Genomic DNA, 14,030 nt, shown 5'->3' with positions numbered 1-14,030 from the left:
TGGGCTGGGCTGGGCTGCTGCTCCTTGTATACAAGTAGCTCCCTGTCCCCCAAGAGTTACTAGGTTTAGCACACTCAACTTCCCTTCTCTGTCGCTTCCCACTTTCCAGACCTGGCTGCAGAACACCCTTCGTTTTGGGAGGGACTGCTCCAAAAACAATGTCTTTTTAAAGCATGGTGGGGAGAAGTTTAGAAGCATCGCTATTAGATTTGTCTTCTCTACCTCCACCAGCCCCCTTCCCATGGCAATGCACAGGAATCCCCATGCATTTATCTGACAATATACCCTGGGCCATAAGAGAACCAATACATTGGGTATTAAACAGTAAAAATGCCCAAGCCTAAATAAAACACGAGTCATGAAATACTTCTGGCTAAAGGCAAAACAACCCCAAAAAATGTCAATTGTACCTTGCATGGAAAAGCTAAAAATCTTTGCATGTCAATTTCTTGGCTTAATCTAATGTTAAACTAAGCAGCTTGGAACTCAGAAACAGCTCACTGGACTCAGAACAAGCACTGTACAGGCCACAGCAAGGCAACCTTGTCTATATGCTGCTCCATGGTGTGCTCAACCCTGACTCAGAGAGGACCACCTCTGGGACTCAAAGGCAATTTTGGGGGAAGCCATTATAAGTAGAGGGTGCTCAGCACCTTCTTTGGACCAGTGTGTGCCCACGGCATTGTGTAAAAGATGTAGGTTTCTATAAATAGGCCCAGCTTGTGGTTAAGATATTGGACTGAGACATGCAAGAGCCAAATTCAATTTATGTCTCTGCCACAGACTTCCTGTGTGATCTTGGGTTAGTCCCTCTGTGTCTCCGTTTTCCCATCTGCAATAGCACTTCCCTATCTCACTGGGGTGTTGTGAAGATAAGTATATGTGAGGTACTTAGATGGTGCGGTGATGGGGGCCAGATAAGAACGAAGACCAATAGATGCTTCTTTACCTGAAGCTCTGGTTTTCCATTCACATAGACGGTGCTGTTGTTAACCATTTCCACTATGGCAACACCCAGATTGCACCTAATTCCAAAAGAAATGCAAAAGCCCAGACCGCTCATTATGGCAATGATGTAGCGCTTGGGTAGTCCACAGCAATAGCAGTCACATAGGGGAGGTTTGTGAGTGGTTGCCAGCACAGGCCTTCCCTCTTCAGTCAATTCAATGTGGTCTTCTTCTGTGTTGGTTCCATCAATTTTTCTAAAAGGATATGGAGAAAAGGAAAATATATTATTCTGTCAGTAAAACTCTTTCATATGTGCATGGCAGCAACACAGTCTAATCAGCCACTACAGCTATATCCTTTTAAGAGATTTAACTCTTGCTATAATGCAGTGACTTAAAAATCAGTTATATGTTTAAAGGGCTATATCTTCAAAAGCTGCCTGAAATTTTTGCATGTGCAACCTTCCAAGTCCACAGACCCACATCAGGTAGTTGGACATCTAACTGGCCAGATGCTCATGCAAATGCTGTTAGCAAGCACAAAGATGGAAGCTGTGTTGAGGTTATCAGAAATGACAAACTCCACAAAGGAAAATAAAACACATTGCTAACCATAACTACCAAATGTTCTAAATTATACCAGAAGCACACACAAAGCTCTTTTTATCTGTAGATCTCAAAGTGCGATACAAAAGGAGGATATTATTAGTCGCATTATACAGATGGTGTTGTAATTGTAGGGGTCCTGACCCAAAAAGGAGTTGTGGGGGTGGTTGCGAGGTTACTGTAGGGGGGGTTGCGGTACTGCTACCCTTACTTTTGAGCTGCTGCTGGCAGTGGCACTGCCTTCAGAGCTGGGCAGCTGGAGAGCAGCAGCTGCAGGCTGGGAGCTCAGCTCTGAAGGCAGAGCCGCAGTCAGCAGCAGTGGAGAAGTAAGGATGGCATGGTATTGCCATGGGTGGCTGGTCAACTGCCAGGTGGGGGAGGCTAGCCCCCAGCCAGCCCTGCTCCCCAACCTGAAGACCCGCCCTCCTTCCCCCACGTGAGCCTCCCCCTTCCCACAGCCACCACCCCCCCCCCAGCCCCAGAGCACCGGGCCAGTAGTGCAGCCACTGAGAACAGGGCAGGTGGGTAGTGCATGACCCCCCCACCCCAGCCCCAGAGCGCAGGGCAGGTGAGTGATGCGTGGCCTGCCCCCAGCCCCCAAGCAGGTGGGCCAGTGGCACGGCTCCTGAGAGCAGGGCCAGCGGGTGGCACATGGCTCCTCCCACCCCAGAGCGCAGGGCAGGCGGGCAGGCATTGTGCGGCCACACCCCCTGGCCTGCTGAGCAAAGGGTTGGTAGCGCATGGGCCCCCCCTGCTCCCACAGCGCAGGGCATGTGGGCCCCCCTTCACGGCTCCAGTGCCTCTAGCCCCCCCTTCCCCCCCAAGCACCGGGCGACACGGCCTCAGCACCCGGGGACCCCCAGCCTCACAGGCTTCCCTGAAGAGGAGCAGGCCTGTCTGGGCTGGGGCAGGGTAAGCAGGAGGTGGCTTACTCAGGGAGGTGGGTGGGCGGGACCATGCTGGGCTGTTTGTTACGGCAAAGCCACCACAGCCGCCCATGGGTATTGCCACCCTTACTTCTGCGCTGCTGCCTGCAGAGCTGGGCCCTCAGTCAGCAGCTGCTACTCTCCGGCTGCCCAGCTCTGTAGGCAGCAGCGCAGAAGTAAGGGTGGCCTAGTATAGTATTGCCACCCGTACTTCTGTGCCGCTGCTGCTGGCGGGGCACTGCCTTTAGAGACTGGCACCTGGCCAACAGCCACTGGTCTCCAGCTGCCTAGATCTGAAGGCAGTGCAGAAAGGTGGCAATACCTGACCCCCTAAAATAACCTTGTGACCCCCCTGCAACTCCCTTTTGGGTCAGGACCCCCAATTTGACAAATGCTGGTCTCCCCTGTGAAATCTGTATAGTATAGGATAAAAGCACACAAAAGACCAGATTTCATGGGGGGAGACCAGATTTCACAGTCCGTGATGCATTTTTCATTGCCGTGAATTTGGTAGGGCCCTACTCATTATAGAACACACTACTCGCTTTGGGTGTCTGCTCTGTTTTCTGACAGTCATCCCAGAGACTGGCACTCACAAACAGAATGACAGAGAGGTATTCAGATCTCTGGGCCTGTTTCAGTTTCAAAATTTTTTTTTTTTGAAGGAAGGCATGCAGAGTATTCAGGTTACACTATTATACAAATATCTGGACACCATTTACAAAAACATCCCAATACAAGTGGAACATAATTTGTCTAAGACAAAAATGTTGTAACATCTCTTAAGCACCTTTCTGAGCACTCTCAGATTGCTCTAATACAGTGTCTCTCAGCGTGTTTTCAGATGGGCAACCCCTTATTCAATATCAAAAATGTTCATGATGTTCTTGCATGTATTATAAAAGTAAGAGTAAGAAGTGTATCAATACTAACAATAAGTCTATATAATTTATTTGTGTGTGTGTGTGTGTGTGTGTGTGTGTGTGTGTGTGTTGAGAGGTTGATGGAATACTAGAACTTGAAGGGTAAGGATGTGCAGGGAGTGGGGAAGCAAGATTTTCTTTGCAATCAATTATCAACCCCTCGAGGGCCATGACCAAACAGTTGAGAGACACAACTCTAATAAATTCTTATCCCCCCATTTGTTCAGACAAGAGCAACTGTGCTTTATTTAGTGCAATCATCTCTTCTTAATGAATTCATAGCTATCAGAAGTATTAGTTCTTCTGGGCAATGACTGCACCAGCTTACACCACTTAACACCATGAGGCCCCTGTCTTGATGGAGGCTCTGGGTTCTTCAGTAATGTAAGCAGGGGTTAAAGTAACATTCCGGGGGGTGGCTCTGGGCCCCCGGAATGGGTGTGGCCTCAGTTGGGGCCAGACTCCCCCGCCAGCCCTTCAGCGCTGCCTGGCCCGTGCTGCCAGGGGCTCTGGCAGCGATTTAAAGGGCTCAGGGCTCTGGCCGCAGCTGGGAGCCGCAGGCCCTTTTAAATCACCAGGCCCCAGGCTGCCACTTTTGCACCACGACCCCACCCCCGTCAGCGACCCTGCTGGTATGGTGCTTAAAGCGCTAACGGCAGCTGTGTACCAGCCCGTACCGGCAACCACTTTCTTACCAGTACGCCATATCGGCCCATACCGGTTTACTTTCACCTCTGAATGTAAGTATTAGAAAAGAATAGTAACTTGTGGGGGATATTTTCCCCCACTTCCTGTGAACTCAGTGCTGGTAAAAAGTGTCAAACTGGCAGCCTGGAGATCCCAAGCCCTCTGTTTATCCACACAAAAGATCCAGTGTCTGCAGTGACAGTGCAAACTTCCCCACACTGTTCCTATATCATGCCTTGAGCATGCCTTGAAGGGTAAGAAAATAATTTAATCTCCTGGACCTAGCCTCTCCGCTGAGATTGCCTGTTGTGGTGATACATTTTGTGATGTACAACCTGTCCACTGCAACCAGATTGAAATGTAATTTACATTGGGCAATAAATCACCCCTAAATAGTAACAATTTACTGTCCTGGGCTGGATTTGACCCAGTTTGCTAGTGGTAACAGGTCCATTCTACAGCCCACTTAAAAATCTCCTTAAACCCAATGGTTCCGAGCCTTCTCCTGGAGGAGCCCCCATTGTGCTGGAATGATTGGCAGATGTGCCTCCCTCCACTGTGCTTCCTCACACTATGCCCTGGCACCATTCCTGCAATCTCATTTTCTGTCTCCTGGCCTTTAGTCCTTTCTTTTTCCTTTGCATCTTTTACATTTGTGTGTGTTGTGTGCATGTGCATTCTAATTACTCTTCTGCTCGGTTGCTTTGTCTCTCCCTCCTGGATCCCCATTCACTAGAAGGCAACATGCTATCTGGGTTGGAGGCTGCATGGGGCCAGACTCTATGTGCTCCCTTAGGCCAGTGAGAGACTAGTTCTCTACATGCAAACTGTTCCTGTGGCTGGTTGCTTTAGGGGTCATTGTGGAAGTAGGGAAGGAAGCTGAGTGACTTTCAAGGAGCCAACTGCTGCTTCAACTATCATCACGTGAGCACATTTGCAATGAGAGCTGGAGCTGATTTGGGGTTAATTCAGCTTTCTCCATCTCCTTTGCTCTTCTCTTACGTCCTGAGCCCCATGACTAAGCCTTCCTCTCTTCCCCAAAGCGGCCTGTCCTCCGTTGCTGGGAAGCACTACCCTACGCCACCCACCTATCAGAAATCATTAAGACAAGAGATCATTTTCTGTTCAGCTTAAACTATTGATAAAAGAAACATCTTTAAAACCAAACCTCATTTGGTTCATGATTGTATTTACATTAACTATTATTAGCATTATTCCTTTCAAAGCACTCTCCTATTTCAGATAATACTCCTGACCCTAGCATAAGTGCATCAAATCTCTTACATTTAGACAATGCTGTTATATAGGACGTTGCTTTCCAATCCAACCAGAAGCAGGAATTTTTAGAAATATTGAAAAAAAAAGTACTGTTAGTATGAGATTTCCAACCAAATTTTGCAGACCGAAGAGGTGTGAATAAGTTTTGGAAAAGCATTTTTACTTTGGGGGATTCATCAGAGCTCCGCACTTCTTGCTATTCACCCAACATAAAACTATACATAGCAAAATTGAACCTTAAAATCTAGCTAAGCAAGAATTTTCATTTTTAACCAAACTAAAAAGTTGCAAAACCAACTCGCATAACAGTCTAGTACTTGTCTTTTCAACAGCAAATTCATTTTTCTGTGGTCATGCATCTCATATTCATCATGGCCAATCTATAAGAATATCGCTGGTAGAACAGCTAGTAACATTAAGAGGAGAATGAACTTTAAGTGCACTCTCTGTACATAAGCTCAATTTTTCCTTTCCCAACATTAACTTTTTATTCATTGCTTTAAAATGGTGGATTTGGGCCTTAGGCCTCAACCATCAAAACACTTAAATGCATAATTAACTCTGAACATATGAATATCCACATTGAAGTCAATAGCCAACTCATACACTTAAGCATGTGCTTAATCCAATGAAGCCTTGAGCCCTTAGACAGCACTTGCATTACAAAGCCTTTCATTTTATGTTATTTTGTCACCTGGAAATCGGCTCTGAAATGAGACTCAGAATATGACTCTCTTTGCATCTGCTGAGGAGTTACTAGTGAAGGATTTTATCACTGTGAAATGATAAGCAGAATTACTTATAAACTCAGAGGAAGACTGAACTGCTTTGCAAGGTTATGAAATGGTTTAACTCTTTCTGATAAGAGCTAGTTATTTCCTTCTTCCAGGTACCAGCCTATAGCAGATTTGGAGTACATCACTCTTCTATTTTCCCTTGTTAACATCTCCTGCTGTATAGCCACGCTCACCTTTGGCTGATGTTCGTTCATATAAAACAGTAAAAAAAAGTATTTGATATTCACATAATTCTCAGATAAGATGTCACAGTGACATTGGTCTAGTTGCTTATGAAATGGCTAATTTACACCATTCCGTAGCCTTTAGGGGCTTGTCAGAAATGTTTACTCACAGTCCAAATAACCTCTATAATTATGAGATATGATTAAAACAGAAATAATTTCACACACAAAACTGTGCTGAGGGCCATCCTGCTGGCACAAGGCAACTTCAACTTAACTGCTACATTTTTTTTAAATACTCATTTTTAAACTTGCTCATCAGAAGTAGGCGTTCCTCCCCCCCACACACACACACACGCTGCTTTCAATAGACACAAGAGTAGAATTCAGAGTTTTAAAAAGTTGAGATTCCTGAACAAAGCCATAGCAGATCTTACATATTTTGTATTTAAATTATGAGTTTGTTTCCTGATTATTTTGGGCTCATGTAAAAGAAATGGTTTTGTCACTTATGTAAACAATATGAAGTTGCTTTTTCAACACTCAGCATTCAAATATAGCTGTCTGCCGGTGGAATCTCCATAGCGTCTCTTAGCTGGCTGTGTGGCAGAGAAGCTGTTCTAGAGACAACACATATTTAAATCTTGGAAGAAATTCAAGGCCCCTTTTGAGCTTTCAGTCCTGCCAAAGCTTTAACAGCACCATAGCTTTAACAGTACTGATTGATTCTATTCCTTTACCACACTGAAATCAGATACAGAGAAATCTTGCCAGAGCACATGCAGGTGGGCTGTCTCCAGCTGATCTACCTGTAGCTAGATGAAGCATCCTGGGAGAGCTGTAAAGTCTTAAGCATAACATCCTCCTGAACACTATAACTTTAAGCTACCATCCCTCCCTAACCAACAGGGAGGGTCCCACGCAAAAGACTGCAAATCCATAATCCAAAAATAATAGATTTTACCATATCCTTTCAAACATGAGATTTCATTTAAAAACTTTGAAGTCTCTACCCTTTGCAATGATGTATCATCACACAGTGTATGTCTCATGTTCTCACTGTAACACAAAATTTTAACTCCAGCCTCAGACTTCCTCACATCATAATCTCCACCATTGCATGGATTTCTAAGAGATCTTGATAAGGTTGGAGTTAAAAATTTGTTTTATAGTGCTATCACAAAGAATGTAGGATGTGTAAATGTTAGAGTTGTTTAGGACTTCTAGACAAAGGATCAGAGTTTGTCAGTGAAAGTAATGTGTGCAAATTCAGATATATTCTAGGACGACACATTCAATGGACAGTTTCTTGCTTTTAAGGGTTTGTGTGGGTTGGTTTGCCCCTTAAGCAACTGGTTTTAATTACTCTTTTCCTTTGGGGGAATTGTATGTAAAAGTGAAATTGATTAGTCTGGTTTCATTGTTCAAGCTGAGTGAAATGCCAAAAGCAAACAACCATAGAAAGCGAAAAGGTTAAATTAAGACTAACTACTTTTACATCACAGCAAAATATGTAATTAGTAAGCCAAAGTATGTAATTATCTTCCTTTGACAATCTAAGTCAGAAGTTATTGATCAATAAAGTAAATATTTCAAAGAACTGTTCTTTAATTTTCTTTTGCCTGCCTCTCACTCTACTTTCTTGGAAGATGTAAGATTTTAAGTAACAGCAGCATTTTGGGCAGCTGGCCTAGATGAGATTATTGTGCAAAGCTGAAACATCTGTTCACACCTATATATTTTCAGCTGACTGACAATGCACATGAAAATATTCCTCTGACCTGAGACTCAGTGTTAAAAGTAGTGCTTAGTGAACCAGGAAAACTAGGACCTTGGGCCCAGTATTGCTTCCAATTTTACTATGGACTTTAATGAGACCCTGACTAGGCCCTAAAATGATATAGGTCGAATATTCAGAACTCCCTTATAGCACAGTAGCCCAATTTAAAAATATGTGTATGCTTTACACCTGAGGCATATTGCAAGATGCTTCAGAATACATGCAATGCTCTATTTTGTCTAGTTTAATTTGAAGTGTGCGCTGCAGGACGTTGTTCCACCTGTGCTCATACTGTCCATGATCATCCCATATATCACTCCATTTCTTTGCCCTTTTTCTTCTTTTTGGTATTAAGTTCTGAAAAATAAAATATGAGAATGAACATTTGGACATCAAGCATGGATGGGCATATTTCCACAAGGCATGGCCTCGCACACTTGCTAGCCCTTTTTACACTGGTACTTCCTAAAATTCAGAAACAAAATGGTGGTTACAACAACAATTTAAAATAGGGCTTTGTTTAAAACACATTTATGGCCACCTGGCACGCATGACCTCGCTCTCTCCACAGCCCCTGGATTTTAAGGCTATTCCCAGTTGTGCATTGTAAATTATTCATCTTCGAATCTGATCATGTTTCTTCTTGAGGGACTGCCAAGCTTTCACCCCTTCAATCTTATCTTGCTTTGTCTTCTGTCCTACCTCCCCCCATGCAGAGCCTTGGGCCTTAGGCTTCGCTCACTTCTTCCATATAGGTGGATAGTCCCATACAGGGAGAGGAGCAAGCAAAGAACACTCCACATCTCCTGTCCAGTGGGAAATTTCCACTCCTCTCGACTGGGTCTACACGTGGGTCCAAGCCAGAGGAGGGCTTAATGCTGCATGCTGGGATGCATTTGCCAGGATAGGTCAGACTTACTATACAAAAGTCTCTTGGGTTTTCCTACAAGCCTTCTTAAAGATTGATTTTCATCATTTATGAAGGATTATTTTCAGATGTTCAGAAATGTTCCCTGTAGTGTGTGTGCACGTGTGTGTACTTCTCAGGGGCATTATCCACAGACTTTCAGATTTATTACACATTCATCTACCCTGTAGATAGTCATCTAAACTTTTGGACACAAACCACCTGGGAATTTTAAGGATATATGTATCCCAATCTTAAAGTTCATACACAAAATATTTGAAAATCTATTCAAAACAGAACGCCAGTATAGCTCCAATATTTAGTGTTCATAGACACTGTACTCATTTATCCTTTGCTGCTTTCTCTAGTCATTTTCTTTCATCTTGAACAAGGTCTCTAGATTTTTCATACTTAAAACTACTGATTAAACAGCTTGCATGAACTTTTAACAAGTCCCAAAACTACTAAGAAAAAAATAATTTTTAGAGCAAGTACACCTTCACCTCGCTGTATTTATTTATTTTGGTGTAGAAACTAAACCACATTTGGCAAAGATAGGCAATCACATAAAAGGAGGGAGCAGAATTTAAACAGTTTCATTTTTAATTATTTAAAATTGCAGAGATGCTATAGTGATGGGAAAATTATAAATACCTACAATAAATTAGATCAGATTGATACATTTCAGAATAACCTTTACATGATACAAGGGGGCTGTAGCAACATGAGACAATTACACAACATTCAAATCTCACATCTTCCTCTAACATCATTAACCATCCGCAACACACTCATCAGTTTCATCATAGCAGCAAGAATTAGCGGATTCAGTGTAACCTCAAGCATTCAAATATCAATCAACTAAAACCCTCATTTATCCAAAGGTGAACACAACTTCTGAGGTCTTGTTCAATCACTTGGGATTTGCCCAGGTTCTAGTCATTGATGGCCAACTCTTGGCATAACAGCACCAGTGCAAAAACCTTAGTGTAGGCAGGCAAACCCTATGCAAACTGTGATTTGCACCACAGCAGCTGTTTCAAGCAGGGGTAAACTACACTGAGTGGCACTATAGCAGATTTGGTTGTCTAAACTAGGGACGCAGCTATACCAGTGGCTGGTCAAAGATCGCTGAGATCCTCATGGTAGATAAGGCCTGAAATTGTGCTGTAGTGTATAAAGTTTTCCACATGGAAAATTTAATACACTGAAGTCCTTAAGCGCATACATCTGCAGAGTTTAGAAGCTTTGCAGGAGAAAGCCTGTTTTCCTGTGAAATGTAGAAAAACCTGCAGACTCCTGGCCCCATTAATCCAAATCCAGAATCAGCTGAATGAATTTCAGGTGCCCCATTATATTAGGCTAATCAAGAATTTGCTATTATTGCACTTTACACTCATCCTAATTTGGAAGGGTTAAAGCAATTTCTAAAACCTCTAGCAAAGTTATTCCAACTGACAACAAGCCAACAGCAACTTGAGCTTCCATAAGATCACACAGGAGGAAATTATTTGTGTCAATGGATCTTAAATTGCAAGGATCATTTTAAAATATTTGAATAAAAAAGTAGAAGAATACCATTTATACAATTATTTTGAAAAAAAAAATCACACCTTTAACCCATCGTATTTTCCAATGCCCGTAATTTTCTTTACAGGTTGCTAAATAGCAACCTGTAATCAGTCATCAATCAAATATTCAAAAATGTATAATATTCTCTGCTGATTTACATACTGTTGAAATCAGTGTGGTTGGATGGGGAGCAAAGTCATGGCTGAATTTGGCCCAGCACAATTACCATAATAAAAGCAAATTTCATATTTTTAGTTTGTGTTTTAAGTAGCAGTGGGTGAACCTCAAGCTAAACAGCTACATGATTTAATAGTTTACAGAAATTTTTCAAACATAAACAAACTAGTTTGGGCTCCAGATATCCCAAGAATAGGCTTTGTCATTAAACTTTCAGTGCTTCTTGGTTTGGGCCTGGTTGTAGACATGGTGAGAATAGCCTTGCATTGTATTTCTCTATTTCCTCTTTCTCTCTTAGCATTAAAATTGGGAAGGGCAGAAGCACCTGAACATTTAACAAGAAACAGAGGGTCCTGTGGCACCCTTTAAAAAGAAAAAGTTTAACAGATTTTTCTGTCTGTCAAATATGGCTTGGTTTGGCTCACAAAAGTTTTGGGCAAAGCTTGAGACCAGTTCTTACTGAAGGGTATTTGAACCAGTTTGCCATCTCTTGTTAGAGTTCAGCAACCTTTGGGTAACAAAGACAATTCAAAGCTTGTGTGAGTTTTCCACATGGCAACCAAATGCACTGCCAACAAGCCACATGGATATGCCACTTGAACGTTAGACTGTAAACCATAAGTACATTTGTTCATATGGACCAGCAGGATTCACAGCAAAATGACTTGTGATTTAGTTGTACAGCCATGCGCTCTGTGTGTGTGTGTGCGCGCGCTGTTTATATACTTTACAAGTCAAAAAGCAAATGCCTGGCTTTGTATAAAAGATTGTAAATGGAGAAAAGTTAAGGAGAAACTACGCAGGGAATAAATACTCTGAGTATGCTTCAATGTGTTTACAAGGTGTAGAAGTCCTCACGATAGCAAGAGATATATGAATTCATATTAGTGACTCCTTAAAAAAAAAAAAAAAGCATTCTCTCCCACTCTTCTGCATATATGTACCACAGTGTAATATAAATATATAAATATAAATGAATTCATTTCTCCCCCCCCCCCCTTTCTCTGAATAGAAGACAAGCACAGATGCACCAAGAATTATACCTGGACCAGCACTCCCAACAGAAAAAGCAGACATTTGATCTTTGTATGTAAAAGCACACACAAATCCAATATAATAAAATAAATTAAAAATAAATTAAATTGCAAACAGGGGCCTGATCTTGCAAACATTTAAGCATGTGATTAACATTAAGCATGTGAGTAGCACCATTGAAGTTATTGGCACTTCATTATGCATAAAATATATAAATAAATGAAGTCAATGGAACTATCCATGTCTTTAAAGTTAGCATGTCTGTAAAGGTTTGCAGGATAGAGGCCTTTAGTGATAATATTACTATTTTGTACTAATATCCATGTTTCTCCTTTACTTATCAATTTGATTCCTTTGTGTGTATAGTTTTTTTTTTTAATTATTATTCAAAAGTAAAAATGTTCAAGCTTTTGTTTTATTTTAAACTTCCAAATCAAGGTGAAAATGGTGAACTTTTTTCCTGCCCCTAATAAACCCCGGATTCTCTTTTCTCTCTTTCAAACTCCTGTTTGCCCTAGCTAAAATACACACACACACACACACACATATTCACTGGATGGCTTTTCTGCTTTTGATCCAGGGTAAAATTTTCAGACGTAATTAAGCAATTTAGGAGCCTAAATCTCATTGAAAGTCAGTAGGCTTCTAAGTCAATTGGACATTTTTGAAAATTTTACCCTAAATCTTTTTAAACATCTATCCATAAAGTTTGCATGTTGTAATTTGCAAAATGATCATCATTTCTCATGCAAGCCAAAAGTAGAAATCACTTCCGTTAAATATTTAAAACTGTGTTTAACTGTGGTCCTTTTTTATGCTCTACATAACACTAGAGTAATGTTTCATAATTTACTATCAACTCTTGTTCAGCATAACATACTTTATAGTCTATATAGAGTCAATGCTGTAACGTTATTTTATGTGCTAACTTTTGTATCTTCTCATGTGTGCTCAGCTATTTTTTCTGCGACCTTAACTCCTATTTTTATTAACAGATTTTTCTTCACATCTTTCCTTTTAATAAACGTAACCCTAAAATTTCTTTAACTAGAACAAAATACGAATCTTTCTTGGACATTTCCATCAGATTTTACCTTTGCAGATTCCCCAGAGAGTCACTAACAGTGGTCTTCACGTCTTCCTTCCCTGGTTTCAAAAATCTGTCTTTCAGTGAACTAAACCCTTCAAAAGGCATCTTGTCTGTCTTCTAAATAAATCCTTTCGGTTAACAGTTATTCACTGCTGCAGTCATATTTGCTGTTTTCAGACTTGGGGGTCCCTGTTAGTCACCTTGATGATCTCTGAGACAACAACCAGTTGCTCTAGAAAGTAGCCCAGAAGGGAAAATTCAATGCAGATCCTCCAGAACAAGAAAGTCAGGCAGGCAGAGCTCCAGTATGAAATTAAGAAGTAAGGGCTCAGCAGCACAATTGCTGCAGCTCCACTGTGTATGTGCTATAGGGGCTGGCACCTGGCAAGAAGGCGGCTAGTCCAAAGGGCTGCAGCTGGAGATGCTGAGGTTCGTATTCCTGGACCTGGTGCTGTTGCCTGCACCTCACGCTGACTTGCTCAGTCTCATTCTCCCTCCCTCCTCTCGCTGCCTCTCTCATGCTGAGATCCTATGCAAGGTGATGCTATAGTAACGGACACAAAACCTGTCCTCAAGCCACTCAAGTTTATTAATAGGATCTCATCCAAAGCAAAGGGAAGAAGCAAAGTTTATTAAATATTTACAAGTTCTCTCTGATGCAGGATGGGAATTACAGGCTACAGTTCCCAGTCACTGTTTATCCCCCTGTCCATATGAGCCCCCTGCCCACATGCACCTGCCTGATCTGGACTCAGAAATGTCTTCCCAAGACATGTTATTTATTATTGATATCACTAGGGCCTCAGGCAGGCAGATGCAGAAGAGTTCTAAAGTGCTGCTCTTTGAACAGGCAATAAAAGATTGGCTGTAAATTGGGTTAATTTGTTGTTTTTATTTTAACACAAAGAGGGTGAGGGAGATGACCCTGTCCCACTCAGCATGGCTTTGCTATGACAACATGTCTTTTCTAGCATCGAGTTCAGACTTTTAACAAAAGCTCTTGTAAAAATGCAACTACCTGGCAAACCCCAATGCCTCCATCCTACAGGCATTGAGCTGGGGTGACCTGAGACAGCCTGGCTTTTGGCAATGCCTCAGTTGTCAAGCTTTGGTTGGGGAAACAAAGGCAAGAATGTTGCCC

At 42.1% G+C, this 14,030-nt stretch overlaps 1 protein-coding gene across 2 annotated transcripts in view; it reads right to left on the bottom strand.

Moving 5' to 3' along the window:
• The window catches only part of SLC17A8 (solute carrier family 17 member 8), a 43,125-nt gene extending 29,926 nt beyond the window's left edge, over positions 1-13,199 (bottom strand). For both annotated transcript variants that reach the window (XM_034773615.1, XM_034773626.1), the window contains exons 1-2: positions 12,894-13,199; positions 950-1,202 (exon numbers count right to left, since the gene is read on the bottom strand). In XM_034773615.1, coding sequence (XP_034629506.1) covers positions 950-1,202; positions 12,894-12,994 — 354 coding nt within the window. In that variant the 5' untranslated portion in view covers positions 12,995-13,199. The remainder of the gene's footprint in view (positions 1-949; positions 1,203-12,893) is intronic.
• Between the last annotated feature and the right edge of the window lie 831 nt (positions 13,200-14,030).

This window comes from Trachemys scripta, chromosome 1 (assembly GCF_013100865.1).
Source record: "Trachemys scripta elegans isolate TJP31775 chromosome 1, CAS_Tse_1.0, whole genome shotgun sequence".
Taxonomy (NCBI): Eukaryota; Metazoa; Chordata; order Testudines; family Emydidae; genus Trachemys; species Trachemys scripta.
Note: the sequence above shows the minus strand (reverse complement) of the source record. Positions and strands in the feature narration are given on the sequence as shown.